This window comes from Egretta garzetta, unplaced genomic scaffold (genome assembly GCF_000687185.1).
Source record: "Egretta garzetta isolate BGI_Z169 unplaced genomic scaffold, ASM68718v1 scaffold465, whole genome shotgun sequence".
NCBI lineage: Eukaryota > Metazoa > Chordata > Aves > Pelecaniformes > Ardeidae > Egretta > Egretta garzetta.
In genome coordinates this window covers 1,141,226-1,159,850 of record NW_009259680.1, presented here as the reverse complement: position 1 = coordinate 1,159,850, position 18,625 = coordinate 1,141,226, and the positions used below count along the sequence as shown (strand labels likewise).

The window sequence follows — 18,625 nt, the reverse complement described above, 5'->3', positions numbered from 1 at the left end:
AAATCCTCTGAGTGTGAGCCAAACTGCCTTACTCGGTGTGATACCATAGCAACTCAGAGTCCCCATCATTGCTTAACTCTGAAGGTCCTCAGAAGAGTCTCACAACGCTCAGCAAGTACGCCTGGCCCCAGCAACGTGGGAGATGCGGGGATACAAACAAATGTAAATAATCTTGTCTGAACAACAGAAGACAGTGGAAGGGACATAGGGAAGAGACCCCTGCTTCAGAAGAGGAGGCTGAAAGTTAGGCAGAGGAATTCATCTCTGCGCTGGCCAAATTGGTATGTTCTTCTGCTTTTGCATACAAACACGTGAGCCTCACGCTTTGCGAGTGCTAACACCTGTATGCACAAGTGAATGACTTTCCAACACCAAACCCTGCTAGATGGTGTGTTTTCCCTTCTGGGAACGCTGAGCTCATTAAAATAAACTATGAGGTCACTGAATGAAACTAGGGGAAAATTTTGGCATTTGTTAATCATAAAGTTACTTCTGAAAGAGTCTTTAGGATGTATCAATGTATTTGATTTTATGGTATCATGAGGAAGGTTTGCTACAGCTCTAGGCTTCTGGTTTTCCTTGATGAAGGAAAAAGAAAGAAAAGGAAATGGAAGAAACTGAATTCCTATAATTTTCTCCAATAGGGAAACAATGAGGCTAGGAGGGTGCTTGAGAGAACGAGCACTCAACAGCTGAGTTAATGAGCTGTCTGTTTTCACGCTCTCCTTGTCTTTAGTCTCCAAGCAGCAAGCTATTCAAACTGATTATTACTTGAATTATTTTGGGTTTCAGTGTCCAGATTCTTTTATGGTATGCAGAAAGAGAAGCATAGGTATGCATGCTTAGAGACCATGTCTATTCTACTTGAAGGTAATGATTTATGTGTATGACACAATCCCTGAGTACACAGAAAGCATGAAGCAGCAGATTTTTCTTTTGAGGATCCAGTCATAAAATTTATGTGAGTCTTATAATTTCATAGCATCTGAGTCTCAGTTTTCCTCATGTGACTGTTATCAAATCATGATTTCATCACGAGCCTATAATGTTTTGAATTAAGAGTGCCTTCTCCTGGAGACAGGTAATTGAGAAAGAAATAAAACAAAAGAAATTGCTGAAATTCTTATAAAAGAGTTTCTAAAGCTTTTTTTTTTGTAGAGAAGCAGTTGAAAAAATTACTCCAGTGAATCCCAAATGCTCAAATACCAACAGTCAATGATAAAAGTATTAATGGACTAATTTGAAGTCAGCCTCATGATTTGTAAACAGTTGAGAATGTCAACACCAGAACAATCTTCTCACCTGATTAGCATACTGGAATGATTAAATACTTAAAAATAGTTTAAATAGTTTTAAGTGCAACATAAATGTTAAGACATTATTAGTTAACTACAGCCGCTTCCTTATACAAAATCGTTACTCAATTCAGAGCAAGTGCACACACTGCTTCTCAATACAAAGCCAAACCCTTAGCTTCCACCCTGAATCCAAATTTTTAATGTTGTTTTCATAAATGCTTGAAACCATCAGGGAATCTAATATCATGTTTTCCTTATGTGTTCTGTTCTTTCTCCTCTTTCTTAGGTATCAAACCTGCTCGAACAATGGGCTGGTGGCTGGTTTCCAGAGTCAGTATTTTCCATCTGTGCTTGACCGTGAATGGCAATTCTACTGCTGCCGCTACAGCCGGAGATGCCCATATTCATGCTGGTGAGTTCAAGCAGAAACCAAACCTGTTAGCCTCTTTTCCCCAGCAGTCCCTATAAATGTCTTTGGCCACCTGGCCCACCAAAAACCTTGTCTGAGAAAAAGTTAATTGTGTTTTAGGGGGCTAAGCAAGTTACTTCCAGTCTGGCAACAGGATTCTTCAGGATCCATAGCTAAGGGAAGAGAATGAGGGCACAGTCACTCTGCACAGCACAATGCGGTAGCTAGCCCTAAATGAACAGGTCTGGGTACCAGCAGCAGCCTAACTATGCTGGAAACCATGTCAGAAGTCTCCAAAATGGAACGATATTTCAAAGGTGGTGATACAGCTCCCACTCTATATCCAGCGCATTTACAGGAGTAGGAGCATCTCTGCACTATGCAATTGTGCCACAATGACTTACAGGAGTGAACTTACTGCCAGTTACCTCAGAAAAAATATCTCCTGGCTGACAACTTGGCATTTTTGTATTTGTAGCGCGTACAGCTTTCTCCCTCTCTCAAGGCTGTTTGAAGACCAAAGTCAAAATGAGCTACTGATCATAGCCCAAATCTAAAAAAAAAAAGGTGGCCTCACCTCAACACAGTATCACAACTGGTGCTGGAAACCTCACAGAGGCTATGGAAAAATGAGCTACACATCCTGAGCTTCCCCATGTCCCCAGGTGTGGTTTCTCTAAATTGAGACAGAAGCACAGTATCAGACGGTGTAGAGAAAACTCATATTGCTCCTGTCCATTCAGTGTAACAGAACTCATGATTTTACACTCCAGGGCTATTAACCCAGCTATTCTCACTGACACAAAGAATAACTCGCCTGAACATTTTTTTTTAAAAAAAAAAAAAAGAAGAAAATAGGGGGGAAAAAAATCTAAGCTTGAATTTCTGTTTCCAGAACTCAGCTTTGAAGTAAACTTCCTATTGAGATGCACACAAACTGTTTACATGCCTGTTGGTCTTTCTTGTCTGGCTGGCTACTGGCCAAACACAACAGCAGTGCCCTACTTTGCATCCTTCAGTCTCCTTGCAGCCAAGAGGAAAAGAAATGTTATTTTATTATTATTTTTAAATATCTTAAATTACAGAAACTCTGGAACAAAGTCTTTGAACATTCTTCTGCCCCCTTTCCAGCCTACAATGCCTATGGATGTTCTCTGCCTGGGGGTTTATTTACATACCTGCCCAGGCTCTTCCCTCCGAGGGAAACTCACTCTAACTTTTAAGCAGTTCTTCCAATCTCTCTTACTCCTCTAATATTGCATGTATTTTCAGAGAGACAACAGAAATCTTCTCTGACCTCTTTTGTTGTTGACAGTTCTGCTTCCCTCAGACGTCGTCTTGACAACTGGGAACAGCTTTGTCTCTGCCTTGCAAATTGGCATTCAGAGTAATGCAAATCCTAATGTAAATGTTTGGGGTTACTGATGGAAGGAGACTTGCATTTCCATCCCAGCTGCACACAGACTCCTGTACTGCCCTTCTATTTCCAACAGTGACAACACTCCATTTTTTATGCTGGGAAAGGAATGCCTTATGCAGCTCAGCTGCTACTGTCTTTCCATGCAGAAAAGGCAGCATTTCAAAGGCAGGTGAAACGTTTCTCCCTCTAAGTAGGGTAGAAATCCCATGCGCTCATGTTCTTCTAGGAGGGGAGAGCCGTAAAACCTCTGGGAAGACCTGCCACCGGGCTTGTGAAAAGCTTCTGGTGCATAGTTTGTGATTATGGGCTCATTATAAAACCATTTTGTACCCTGTATTACCAGGTGCAGTCACTCCATCTGGAGCCCAGTTTGTTCTGTTCAAGCTACTGGCCTATCTTGACACTTCCATACCCACTCTCATACTGGACAGTCTCTCATACAGTTTCTTCTACTTGAGAGCTTTGTTGGACCTTACTCTCTTGAAGTGCTTCCTTACAATATATTTCTTCCTATTTTTTTCAAGCTCTCATTCTGCCTTTGGAGTTAGCAAGGTAGATACAAGCTCTTTCTACATACAGTTAGCCAAATTACGATGTTATGGTCTGGATGGACAGACAACTAGATGAGTAGGTGGTTTAACAGGCTCAGAGGGTAGTGGTTAAAGGGTGATACCCTGCCTGGGTGCCCATTACGAGCACAGCACTGTAACTAATGGTCTACCCTGCAACCCATCCTGCTTAACATCTTTATCAATGACCTTCAGGAGGCAACAGAGCACACTCTTGCCAAGTTTGCATATGACACCAAACTGGGGGGAACAGCTGATACACTTGAGAGCAGGACTGCTGTTCAGCGGGAAATAAAGAAAACCTTTTCCTCTAGGAGGAGAGTGAGATAGTAGAGCAGGTCACCTGGTGAAGCTGTGGATGCTCCATCCTTGGAGGTTTTCAAGACCTGACTGAGCACCTTGTTGGACCTTACTCTCTTGAAGTGCCTCCTTACAATATATTTCTTCTGATTTTTTTCAAGCCCTGAGCAGCCTGGTCTGACTTCATGGCTGACCCTGCTTTGAGCAGGGGGCTGTACCAGAGACCTCATGAGGTCCCTTCCCTTCCCTTCCTGTGATCCAAAATAGGAGTGCTCTGCTCAAGGGCCCACACCACGCAGCTAAACTCTCCTTTCCAGAACAGTGGTCTTCTGCCTTTTGTCTGTCTTTCTTTTCCGTTTTATTCCCTTTACCCTGCCTAGACAGTGTCTGGGAGCGTGCTAGTTATTATGCTAACATATAAACAACATGAACTGCCATGTGGTAGTGCGAAACTCCATGCTTTGGACCCACTTTTACTACTACAGGTGTGACTTGTCTAAATTGTTAAACTTCAGTGTACAGCAACTAAGCTTCCCATTTCCTAAGCCCAGAAGATCTCACTCACAACTTCCCTTCCATCATAATTTCCAAGTTATTGTCACAAAACCTTGTTCACACATCACACTTCTGGTCTGTATCTTGCACTCTGTTTAAGATGCATTTGACAGAGAGAATGTGTCTTCCAAACAACTTGCAAAGCAGTTCTGGGCTACCACGGGTAGGACCTCAAAATGTATATGCATATAAGGCACAATAAAAATGTGTGTGTGTATACAGTATTATTATTTATTACAGTTTCTGCCTCAACCTATAATGGTATCCATTCTGTTCCAGAAACCAGCTGTCAATAAACTGTCTGTGGAGAAATGGCTATCAACATGCTGCTGGCTCCTATTTCTTGGTTGAAGCAGTTTCATTTCATGCAAAGGCATCTATTAGTATATGACTATGTGGAAAAGTAATGCCAGGAAAATATGTAATGACTGTTGTGCCTCATGGATCATGCATGACACACAGGAAAATCCATATTCAAAGACAAGCAACACTGCAGAATTTCTCAGCAGCTCTGAATTTTAATGTGCAATGAATCCTTCGTTATGAAACCAAGTATGGGCAGAAAGGCATTTTTAAGAAAACTGACAATACTGAGGCGTGACAAAACTCTTTGGTTTAAATTAGCTCTCACCTTGGGTATCTGATCCCTTCCTCTTCCAGCTGTCTCCGTACAGGGCTCTCTGGCAAATATAAAAGCAGTAAGACAGCTGATCCTTATACATGGTTTCTCTTGGCTCTTCTTCTTCAGGACTACATTCCTCTTGAAGTGAGCTGGTCTTCCCTGCAATGAATAAAGACAGGTTTTCCCCATGTATATGAGCCATGCAAATGGTTTGTTAGAATTTGACCTGTTTTTTACAGCTGGAACGTTCCTGTGTTTTCTGAGTCCTGCTAATACTTACTGGAATACTAATTTATGACACCATCATGTTGACTGAAACCCCCATTTAAACACTGCTTAAGTTAAGAATATAGTTAAGGCAAAATACATGCTTGAGGACTTTGCTTGGTAGCATCTATATCCTTCCTCTTAGAGCCCAGAAGTTCTGTTTCACAGCTCATCTTCTCATCATTAATTCCCAGTTTACCTGTACAGTAAGCCCATCCTGAAAATAAATATACTACTCTTTTCCAGTCTTATAGTTTTGCACTTGCTATTTTAAATTTTTTTTACAAGTACTTTCCTTCCTCACCATGCCAAGTTTTGTCATGGATTCTGCACATTTTAAACATACTGAAAATAATTAACATTCCTCACAGGAGGCAGAAAAGCTCCCATTATTTTACCTGGCTGGGGAATGCTACCACAGTGAAATAAACTGTGTGCTGATTCAAACCATAAAGGGAGCAAATCCATCGCAGATGCAGAGACAGTGTTATTAAGCGGTCCCATTAGAGCTCAGATTTTTCTCTTTGCCAGGAAATTGAAAGCTTGACTCCGTACTCTCAAAAGCAAACACATGTCACAGAGCAGTCCCAAGTCTGCACAGACTGTTTATGACTGTTTCCCCTCTCCAAACAACCAACAGTCCAAGTGCCAGAAGTTCTGTCTGGAGCTGTGGCTGCTCTCTGTCGCAGTGACATTGTCCAGGCAACAATTACATTTCCCAAGAGGTGTGGGGCTCAAAAAACTTATTTGTTTTCTTGACTCAATCTGCCACCAAAGCCATACTGAAACTGATGAAATCCTATACAGGTTCCTCACAGATTACCAACAGCACAAGTATAAATCCAGGAGGTGAACTCAGAATAGATGTGGCGGAAACATGCACTTCTGGGCAACCCAATTCCCCTCCTATCTTTTTTTTTTTTTTTTTTTAAAAAAAAAAAGGTATTTAACTGATTTTTTTTTTATATCCCAGCAAATACCACCTTACAGTTCAATCTCCGGGACCATCTTCCAGAGACATCTTAGGAGAAACACATTTGCTTAATATTGGAAAGCTGGCTAATGTTATTTCAGGCACGTCTTCCTTGAGGAACAGGCATAAGATGCCCTGAGCTCTCTGCTGCTGCTTGTATCTGTATAGCACTAGCTCATGTAGGCCTCCAAGAAGAACCGTGGTCCCACTGTGTTGGCCCCATGGCTCCTCAGTCCTGTGAGAGTTTATGGTTTTCACTACAACAGAGTGGAAACAGAAGGGCAGTGATGAGTCTAGGTGAATCAATGATCTCAGAGCCTGGAGCCTGAACTCAATACAGAAACGCACATGTCATGGCCACATAAGAAAACTTCTCATCTCTAGAGCAGCTCCAGGACACCTCTAGTTCCCTGACAGCCCAACAATCTGGGATTTATACTGGGAGCATTGGCAGGAATTTCTGTAGACAGTTCACTAAGGCCACCTTTGGCTTTTCAGCACAGTATGCTTTTTAAAAGGGGATACCCGCTGTCTTCCAGCTGGAGGAAGAATTGGAACTGATTAGAGAGGCATATAATTCCCATGTTCACTGAATGTAACATGCAGGCTCACGGCACTTGAAGCAAAATTCTCCCTTAGGAGAGCCATACTCTTGAAGCACTTGTAAATAACATCTGAAACAGTAAGGCCATTCAGGGGACACTCCTTGTCCGCAAAGGCCAGAAGGTTAATGACAAAGTTTATGTTTCCCTCTTGAAATGGAACAGCTCCTTCTTTTGGCTGTGGCATCGTTAGAGGAAGAGTTCAGCAGTGAAGAGGAAAATGAAGGTTAAAGAGGAGCCATCCATCTTGTTAGCACTGTAGTTGCACAAGAATTGAAAAGTGTAATGCACTCTGAAACAACGTACTTACTAGCAGGGAATAAGTATATCCAACAGTTGGAGCAGGAAACCATAAGCTTTACTGCTGACTGTCTTCGATATTTTAAAAGACTCATTTCTTTTGTCTGCTTGCTATCTGAAGGCAAGGCATACCAACAGTTCCCATTTACTTCCCTAAGAGGCGGGCTGTACAATACCAATAAGGCCATTGGTGTGACTCGAACTTCTTATGGGTAAAAAAATAGGATGACGATAACTATTTCTGAAGTCAATCATTAAAAGAGTGCTAGGGATCAGGGTAGATTAGTACAAAGCATTCTCCTCAGTGCTAAATGAGTAATTCTGTGTTTTCTATTAATCTCTAACATAGCAATTCTTCACAATGGAAAATAAACAGCATTACTACATTCAGACTAAAATAATAACAACAGTAATGCCATTGAAGATTTAATGCCTTTTTTCAATACATTTCTTGCCCTGAGCAAGATTTATAGGATTATAGTAAAGTACATTAGAAAAACGTGGGGATAGGGGGGGTCACGCAAACCAGTCAGAAGATAAACCATCCCACATCAACTCTATCCCAGGTAAAAACCCCATTACAAAAATACCTTTTTCTGTCAGGTTTTCCACACGTGCCACACCACTTACATCCCTTCGCATAACCTTTTTTTTTGCCAGTCTTTAACATAGAATTACCTGCTTTCTCCTCTCTTGACAATGCCACTAGTACTCAAGTCTCTTGTGTCCAAACATCATACATGATACTAACCTGAAGTGGATTTGCAAAGCTGAAGTAGAATCCCTCTGTTTTCTGTATTAATTCTTGCAAATCGGTCATAAGGATTGAAAAGACTACCACTTGCTAAAGGTCTCATATTACTATTTTCTCCCCTAGGAGTCCTTCCACAAACTTAACACCTATGTGAATATCTGGGTTTAGTAAATAAACCCACTAAATGCACCCTGCTAGCCCCTACACAGCTCCTCTACCTCTTCAGGGTTCGTTTGGCACCAGCGCCTAGATCCCACGATCAGTGTAAGAGAGATCTTCTCACAGCTGCTTTGCAAGCCTCTCTTCTAGGGCTTTTCTTCATGTACTCTCTCAGACACCACAAGCACCACAGCTTGGTCCTAGAGGCCTTAGATCACCCCAAACAGCAGCATCAACTTTGTCTCCGCATTTGGCAATTCCCAAGCTTCTTGCTGCTCCTCTAGCCCAGTTTTTGTCGCTAAAGAGGTCAATGCCAGAAGTGCTTACAGGGCCCGCATGCAGGTTGTTGTGGATGGCTCTTCCCAAATATGTCTTGTCCTTGGGCTTGGACTCCTTGGGAGTCCAGACTCCCATGGGCAGGCAAACCCTCACCAACTAGGACAAAAGGAGTCTCTCACTTGTTTCATGACTCCTCTCAGGTATAAACCATACACTGCCAGACGTGGCTTACAAATGCTACCACATTTGTAAATACATTTCCTGTCTGTAGGACCCTGGTAGGTGGTTCACAGTTGATATGCAGTCGATATGCATTAGGGAGTGAAACACTTAATATTTTCCGTTGTGAGTACTTGATAATAAGGTTACACACCAAGCTACAACAAATGCTGAGGCAACCACTGTCCTGTGCCAGGCAGACCACTTTGAGAAGAGCCTTAATGGCTGAGTTAAATGACCGTTCTCCCTTCCATGACAAGAAAATCATGTATAGAATATCCCTATGCATTAAACACTGGCACATCTCTCAACACAGATATATTTTGTGTGACTTATCCCCAGGATTCCAAAAATGGGGCTAACAGAGAAGGGCTGGGTGACACCACAGAGCCCTGCTAAATGGGCAATCAATTGCATATCCTTCTAAAGGGTACAATGTAATCCAGATGACCTTGAGACACATGGCCTTAAGGGAACAGTTTCATAAATGAGTACAGCAAATGTCAGAGAGAACTGAATTAGACAGGCAGACCACACAGACCAAAGTGGTTGAAAATTGTTGTCATAGCACCAGTTATAATTTTCCTCTCCAGAACAAAAGGAGTCAGTAGGCATCTGTCTATGTAACAAGACAAATTTCAGAGCAGTTCGTCTCCATATAATTTACTTTTGGTAGTTGCATATATTTGCTTTTCGATTGTTTCTTAGCAGAGGAGCCTTAAGAGGCTGAGTGGTAACGTGAAGTAGTTAGTAGAGAGGAAGAGGGAGATAACAGCAGGCAGAAAGAAAAGAGAGGGAAGCTAAAATGAAGGCTCCCTACTGCATCCATTCACTTCAGAATAATACTGCCTGCTTCTGCAAAAGGTCTGTGAGACCCTTCACAGTAATTCGGGAGCTTGTAATCAGATTTACTTTTCAGCTGAAAGGCTCATGAAACAAGTTCAAAGAACTGACTCTCAGTTCTGTCTCTGTGTAGGGCTGAAAGCAGCTTTTTAACCTTGTGTTTTGCACAGTCTCGTCTGCCCAGCACATAGTGCTGGTCAAGATTACAGAACATTTTCCTTGCTGAATGCCAAACAGATGTTATGAAACACATTTGGAGGAACATATATAAACACACGCCTTAGTGTTTTCACATAATAATAGCCCAAAATGCCCCAAAACATGGAGTTGATAGGGGAAATGTGAAATGAAATCCTGGTCCATAGGTGGTCTTCATACCATGTATTTTAAAAAACTGCTGTGACCCAGGAATCTTTGAAGATGCTCTATCAGATACTCAGGCTACAAATTAGTAAACTAAATACTGGGACTTTCCTCTAGCAAAGGAGCCACGCTATTAAATTTTCTAACCCTCCAAAACAGGGTGTCCGCATTCTGCCTGTTAGGAATGGTACCTACCATGGGCTAACTCACAATCTGTGTCTTTGAGGTATCTGCTGAGACTGTGCTAGTTGGTCTGGGCTAAAACTGTCCCAGAGATTGTTCTAATAATTTACATGTCTAGGCAATTGAGTTATAGTGCCCAGAAACATTCTCTGGTGTTGTTTACTTTACTAGCATAGATGTAGCCCCAGTTTCTCTTGGCCTCTGGCTATGGATGCAGAAATACTCTCAAGTTCCCAGATTCAGATCGATGGCTTCACTGGTGGGAGACTCAGGCATGCAAAATAAGTCCTCCTCAAGGCCTTGATTTCTGTGTAAAGAAAATGGATAAAAGACTAGGCAGTAGAGGTCAGGCTTTTTGTAGTATGCTCTAGCTCTCATTACAGCTCTGGGCCTGGACTGCAGGGGCCCGAAAGAATCTCTCTGTAAACTGGAGGGCTTTCAGCAAGTTGGCTGTACCAAAGAACCAACTTATGCTCAGGTTAAGGTTCTTCTATGGGGCCATAGAGGTGTATTAGAGATTCAAGTCATAGATTGTCTAGGTAAAAAATTACTCAAATCTGAGTTGCAAACTGTCTGACACTGACAAGTAAATATATATTTGGGAGCACAAGGAGAGATGTCCTGAAAGCAAAAATGATAACATCAGTCTTCAATCAAAGTAACAGGTAAATTAGGTTTGCCATGGTTTGACAGAAACACATTCAGGTTATGAACTTTGGTCTAGGAAAAAACGCCAGCTAACCAGTGAGAAGCATGAGAAACAGCTTTTTGTAATATTTGTATTTATTCTCTTTGTCTAGGTAAGGGCCAATTCCCTTAAAATCCCTAACGGTCTCACTTTGGATTTTCATGAGGGCTAGACTGAAACCTGTGGCTCTGATTTTCTCACTTGCAGAGCACAGTGATGACTCCACCCATTTATCCACCCTAGCAATTGCCAGTGTACACGGTTTCTTCTATTTTTTCTTAGCCTGCAGCAGCTGTCTGCATGATCAGTGAAAAACTGCTCTTCATTTCTTATCAACAGCACAGCACTGCAAAGGCTCTGCGAATCCATGGGCCCTTCGTGAGAGCTCTCACAATGGACGTTGTGACCAGGCCTGATCTTCTGCCTCCCAAAGCCAGTTGGGCAGGGGTGTTTTCGTACTACAATTACTAATTTGTTTGATGAATGCCATGGCCACAGGGCAGGAGGCACAAGAACAGGATTATGTTCAAAAAAGTTGACTGTTGAGACTTAGGTATCTTATAAGGCCATGCTTGAGTTTCACACTCAGTCCCGTTTTCCATCTGCCAAGGAATAATGATTTGTTAGGAATCATATTCCAACTGAATGATGTTTTTCTTTCATTTTCAAAAGCTGAAAATGACCTGGAATTAAGTGACACCTGCTTTACAAGGAAGATGCAAACAGCGTAAGAACGAAGGGTAAACGAAGTAATCAAAAATACTTTTAAAATACACAGAGAGTGGTGGCAATTTCAGAGGGGTTTTTGTTATAGTAAGTAGCTCTAGGAGAAAGCGGCCTAATAATCCAGAGTCCCTCAGTTTTCAGGTAAACTTTCAGTTTCTGCATATTCCAACAATTACCAGTTTGGGCTTCAAATAACCTCAAAGTGTCTCACTATAAAAACTTAAAACCACCCCAATAATTATATTCCTAGTGAGTACAATATTTGAGCTTGGGCTCAGACCCCATGGATTTAACAAAATGTAAACATGCACATGAGTGTTTGGCTGGGGTGTGCTCATATCACCTTCAAGCATCATTCAAGTACTGCTACTGGGATGAACTAAGCCAGAAAAATGGTTGTCAGGATTTCTGTAAAGGCATCTTAACCCTGTTAGTCTTAATAGGAGCTGGGCTGCTCATCTCCACCGGGACAGCATCTCCCTTACAGGGAACCCGATTCTTCTCTATGCTGCTTTGGAGTGAGTGAAGCTGACACGACCCCACTAGCAACTCCCACATAAAATGGTGTCATACAGGGAAAGATTGAGTGCCAGGTTTCCATTCCTGACCTCTAACATAATGTTGACATAAAGTACTGGTCAACGTCCCAGCCCCTTCCTGCATCTGTTCATTATCTCTAAAATGTCTGTAAAGCCAAGTACAGTGCTACTTGCCTATTTCCCAGGGAAGCAGTAACCATAATTTGATTAACAAGTGCAGAAGTGCTTTGAGCTTCTTAGATAAAACACACTGCACAAATATTGTCCAGGCCAATTATTTTTACATTATAAACTAGGCGGAAAGTGGAAAGAACAAAGAGAAATGGATTAATTGCTGCATTCATTTAATATAATTCATAAATGGATAAATGCTTGTAGCTATTTGACTTGGCAACATTTACAGAACTCTACAGCAGCAAACCAAACAGACTGACAAGAGGCCAGAGCAAATCCCACAATAAAGACGTAAGTAGTAGACAAGCTTTACATTCTTGTCCAGGCTGCTTTTATCCCAGAACTGCAGATGTATATATATATATAATACTCCAACTTACTCATAACAGTTCTAAGCTTACTGAAATTTATTCAAATAGCTATATGAATTAGTTGCATAGAAGAGAAATGCAGTCTTACAGGTGAGACTGCGTCTTGTGGCGCTATTAAGAAACAAGAACTTTCAAAGAAACAGGAAAAATCTACTATGTGAGTTGCATTCAGTCAGCAGGACTTTTCTATAAGATGGTAAATTATTTTATCTTCTTTTTCCTTAATGTAAAGGTTAACAACAGAATATCCGGGACACTATGGAGAAGATATGGACATGATGATGTACACTTATGACCATTACATCCGTGGGGCAACCACAACTTTCTCTGCTGTGGACAGGTTTGCTTTTCATCTGTTTCACTAGAAAATAAAAAAGAACAAACAGTGCTACACATCATCTGCTGTGGTACTCAGCATATCAGGCTAGTACTTCTGAGGATGAAAGTTCAGTATGCATGTGGGTAATTGTCCAGGGTGATGTAGCAGGAAAAGGGCATCTTCAAGCACAAGGGGATCATCTGCCATGTCCATCCGAGTAGTGAAAAATATAGCAATGGTCGGCTTACCTAAATCTGAACTCCACAAAGCTTAACAGATCTTCAGTATTGCTTCTCACCTACCTCTAGTTAGATCATCTCTTATCTAACCCAGTAAAATCTCAGTGTGAAACTTCCCTCTTTCGGGGGATAAAGGACTTATTTTGGCCCCCTTTTCTTTGTTGAGCAGTGGAGAATCTGCCAGCATGCAAAGATACAAGCTGCAATCTGAATACTGTAAACTGCCCAATCCATTGCAACACAATTCTAACAGATTTGAGGCCACACTGGGAATTAAGGCAATGAAGTGCACATCGATCCCTTTTTAGAAAATTAGTTCACTAATTTTTCCTGATCAGTCCTCATCATTACTTGACCAGGCCCTATAAGGCCCTATGGCTAGTGAAATTGTTGTTGGCTCTTGATTCTTTCCTCTCGAGCTGACCTCTAATACATCAACTGTGAGTTATTTCTTTGCTGATGTGTTTTATCAGGCACCTCAGCCCAGTATAATACAGCATTTGTTATCAAACACAGCACAGACAGCAAGGCAAGGTATGCTGCACTGGCCTATCATTGCCAAGACTGGCTACAGGAAAAGGTGGGAGAGAAGAGAGATGAAGGAGTTTAAACACACCAACATTTCAAGCTGTCTCTAATAACACTCAAAGAAGCTGAGGTGCTTTTGTCACTATGATGCTCTCAGCTTGCCAGACTTCACTAGGGATTCCCTCAGCTACCGGGTTACCTAAAATAACACGACCTTTCCAGAAACAATAACACAGTCAGACTGCTACTGCTGCAGGTCCATAACTGCAATTTTCTGGCTAAAATTCATTAGCCTGTTTATTAATAAATGCAAGCCATGTCTGCAAATTGTTCCTATGAGCAGAAGCATAACTTACACAGTTAATTGACAAAAAAGTATCTATTTATCCCTTTGGATAAAGAATTCACAAAGTTGCAAGGGACATTCCTGTTCTGCGTTTTTTCTCTTAAATATTCCCCAGTGCTATTCTTAATCCTTGTTCCTCATGGCCATGGCAGAGAGTACAGAGTAGGGGAGATAATGCAGACAGTGTGCTCCCTTGCAGCTGGATTCCAGCCTCTATCAGATGTGGACCAGGGTAAAGTCAGGAATCAGAAGGACAAGCCTGGAAAACCGAGCTGTTGAGGTAACCGATGCCTGAGAGCAGATTTCTATCTGTCACAGTGGAAGGCTTAGCACAGCCTTCAGAATGGGGTGGCAGTGGGGGGACTGGCCAGGAGTGGAGGCAGCATCACAGGTATGTACACTGGGAGTACAGGTCTTCACAGGTTATGAGACCTGGAAAGGGAAGAAGCCACCGACACCTCTGTCCTACCACTGCTGTGACACCACAGATGAACCTGGAACAGTAGCAGGTGAAAACCACAGAGAAAACATTTTATGAATTGCAATCTAGCAAGCTTTTCTGTGCCAGTGGACTTTCTGGCCCCCAGCTTCCAGAATGACTAAAAACAACTTGCATTGCCTCACATAAGAAACACAAAAAAATTCCTGCTATACCAGTTCATAATTCAGATTCATGCAGTAACTCTCCTGAGCGATATACTTGCAAAAGTCAGCAAAGTTTGTCATCCTAAATGGTTCTTTGTAGATGGTTGAGGCAGCATAGGAGGAAAAAAAAGCTATGCCCAGTCCCAGGCTGCTAGCAGCATGCACACTTGCAGCTTGTCTGTGTAAACATGCTGGAGATTTTGAGACGGCTTTTCATTTTCAAGCACGTTAAAACTGTGTCCATACTATTTAGCCCATGATGGGCAATATTCTTGAGCTAATGAGAGACACAAAAAAAGCCTTTGAAGGTATTTTAGTTTAAGCTTTCTTAATCACATCACACAGTTAGATATTTTTAGACTTTTTGAATAAACTTGCAGAAATCATATCTCCCTTCCTACTCCCTAAGAGATTGTATCACTGGGGTCACTGCTGATGTGTAGGTATTTGAGAGAGAACGTGATGCCTCTGGCAAAAGCTGTAGAAAGTTTAGAAAGGTGGTATCCCCACCTCCCCTTCTGTAATCACACTCTGTGGGCTTCCATGCCTGTGTATCAGGAATGAAAGAAGGGGTTGCTGTTTATCATCAGATGTTTTAAGTGCTCATCTGTGGAGAACAGATTTTAGAAGCGGTAATATTTACATTTTTCAGTCCCATTTTAAATGGGTCACAAGGAGAAAAAAATTGGCTATTTGCAGCCCAGCCTGCAGCGAGTAGCTTGGACAGGGGAGGTGGGGATTACCAGACATGCTTGTTGGTGCCACAGCTTGCCCTTTGCTGCGTTGTACAAAAATAGCACATGCAGACTGTCATAAGCTCATTTCTTTTACAAAAGTGTTCTCTGCCCCATTTATCTGGGTGATCTGAATAGCTGGTAATTTCTTAACTGCTCAGATATCATCACTGAAAGACAGATCAACACCCAGATACCCCAGCAGTAAGTACATCTGAAAGGCCTGGACAAGCTGGATATCTACCAAGCTCAGCTGAGCTAAATTATGGGGTATTTTAGGTCCCTAACAAGTTTCATATGACCTAAGAAAGAGGATTTTGTCAAACTCAATATGAATAGGAATTCATAGGATTTTTTAACTGAATTGGAAACAGATTATTTGGCAATATTTGGGGATAAAAGATATTTTCTCTGTAGCATCAAAAATTGAAGTCTGACAGCACATGACAGCTGGAGAGTAAAAGTGACAATTCAATATTGACTCCCCAAGCCAAGGAAAATGCATGAAATTAGCAATTTGGGGGACACACACGTATAAACTGGTGTTAAGAATCTGCAAAGGCAAGTTCATATATATTCTAGAGTATTCCCGATAGGGCAATTCCTGATGGGATCTGCACCCGCGCTGGAAAACTTGTAAGGGATTTACAAATTGAAACAGGCTGATAACTATTGAATTAAACACACAGCACCAATGGTACAAAGTAATTGCCTGCATCCAGAAAAGTTGGATGTACATGCTTAACTTCAAACACAAGTAATGCAAAAAAAGATAAATTAAGACACTAACTGGATAAGCCTATTTGCCATCGACCATGTGCATATATGCTAAAGTATCTGCAAGTTCAAGCTTAAGTTACAACTTCAGAAATAATTCTGTTCTAATATTTTAAAGCATGTTATTAATTCAGGTAACTAGAATACATTTATTTTAAAGAACTTGACTTTTAACTTTACAGTATCTCTTTTTAGAAAAATGATTTGACCTCAGCTTTTGAGCTAAAAGTCTCTCTGACAACGGTTGCTAGTTTAGCAGATCTTAATTTTGACCCGTATAACCCATATCTGCATATGAGTCATTTTGGTCTCTCTGGGTAGCTCAGTGACCAAAAGAGTAACAACTCTCTTTGAAGAGCATGCACATAGTCCAAATGAGGACTTCCTAAAATAAACCTAAAAATGAATCTTGCATTTCATGAATAGTTTTATGAGGCAGTTACAATTAAAAACCATCTAGAAAAGGCCTAAATAAAACCAAAAATAAACACTATATAACTAAATGGAGACTTGCTGATGAGTATGAGACAGACCCAGTTCCAAGCGACGCTCAGCATAAACTGGTGAAGTAGCATAGTAAATTTCCAATTCAGAAGCCTCAGTTAATGAAAGCTGAAATAAGACGCTTTATACCTACACAGATCTTAAGCTTCCAATTAATCTTATTCCATGATAGAGTCACTCAGTCAATGAAACCATATAGGAACAGTTAATACCAAAATCTGGGCTCATATGTCTCAGCACATCCCTGAGAGGCAGCAGGTTCGGCACCAGTTTCCTCATTATTTGGAGCTGGCCACCAGAAAACCAGGACTGTGCAGGGGTCTTGTAAAGCAAGCTCCTGTTGAACCACTCCAGCAGCGTTACCTGTCCTGCGCCCCAGGTTTTAGGAGATAACTATTAGCAGAATCCAGACTTTCAGAAACCTCTTGGAGTGCTACCCATTCCCAATATAAATGACAGTTGCCATCTGCAAGCACCGTACTTGAGATCGAAACTCCTGTTAGCCAGTACCAAGCAGCCTAAACTGAACATTTGCTCCACAGCAAGACAGTATTTGGTCTTCTGAACTCATGCCTTTTTGTCAGGGGAAAATTTAACGCACAATAAGCTAAGGTGGAAATTTGCAGCCTGTTGCAGCTATTGGACACTAAATCACTGGCCTCCACCATTGAATCCTGCTGCTCCAGCCATGCTTCCTACTAAAAATTGTTAGTAGGTATCGTATCACTCTCCTGAGGGGGAATACAGACACCCAATTACTCACAAACCAGGGAGGGCATAAACTCTCCTTAAACTCATAAACATTAGAAGTCACATGTGACTTGTGGAGATAAGTTAATTTAATTCTTCTCACTATTGATTCCTTCACATCTTTAATAAAGGACACCAGCTAGAAGAACTAGTAGTGGAAAGAAAAAAAAAAAAAAAAAAGTGAATTTTGCTGTGTGGATAACTCCCTACATAGAAATGGCTTGAAAATCACCCACATATTTTACTTTGTACACATTCCTGAGCAATAAATCACATGACAATAACTTTTGACAGAACCATCCTTTCCCTCTTGGTCACTTGATTTAAAGTTAATTCAGGATTGATCTCCATCAAGAGGCATTGTCTTCTGCAGGATACTCAGAGACCTAATTATTCAGAGAGCTAAATTGCTTACCTTGTAAGGGACTGTGAAGAAATTATAACTATCAGACTTATTTAATCTACTTCCAGCCCATAAAACCACAAAGCACTCAGAGGAAAGTCAGCTCATGGCAGACACATGTTTTTATTGCTACAATACCTGGTGTAAAATTATTCTTACTTGTATAGTCTTATGGTCTGCAGTTCTGGTTCACTAATATCACTCTCTTGTCTCTCTTCCATGCAGGGATCGTCAGTGGAAATTCATTGTCTGCAGGATGACAGAGTATGACTGCCCGTTTCAAAATGTTTAAAAAATTTAGTGTACCCAACTTGGAAAGCTTGGGGATGGACAGGGTGGGATGAGGGTCAGTGATTACAGGAGAAGGGCAATCAGGCTCACAAAAAAAGTGCCAAGACTCATCAGCTGTCTGCTGAAGATACAATTCTTTCCCTCTGGAGCTATTAAATAAATTGCCAGCCCACGTGCTTGCAACAGCGATTTTGGAGGTTTCTTTCAAGCTGCACCAGCAGTTGTATCCCCCAACTAAAATTGCTTATGACATACACATTTATGATACACAAGTCTACGGCGTATGCAGTTACCTTTTTTATATATACATATAGCCATTCTGAACACATACAACCTTCTTTCACATAGCACCTTTGTATAAATTGCTTCCCAGCACAAGTCACTCCAAATGAGGTGGAAACACACTATAAGCTTTCCAACATCCACTAGACTTCCCTGTCTCTACTTTGTACATGGAACCAACCCAGTGATCCCTA

General features: G+C 41.4%; 1 protein-coding gene across 1 annotated transcript in view; it reads left to right on the top strand.

Moving 5' to 3' along the window:
- Nucleotides 1-18,150, top strand: part of DPT (dermatopontin) — a 26,750-nt gene extending 8,600 nt beyond the window's left edge. The window contains exons 2-4 of the mRNA XM_009638531.2: nt 1,585-1,710; nt 12,846-12,953; nt 18,084-18,150. Coding sequence (XP_009636826.1) covers nt 1,585-1,710; nt 12,846-12,953; nt 18,084-18,150 — 301 coding nt within the window. The remainder of the gene's footprint in view (nt 1-1,584; nt 1,711-12,845; nt 12,954-18,083) is intronic.
- Nucleotides 18,151-18,625: the final 475 nt, after the last annotated feature.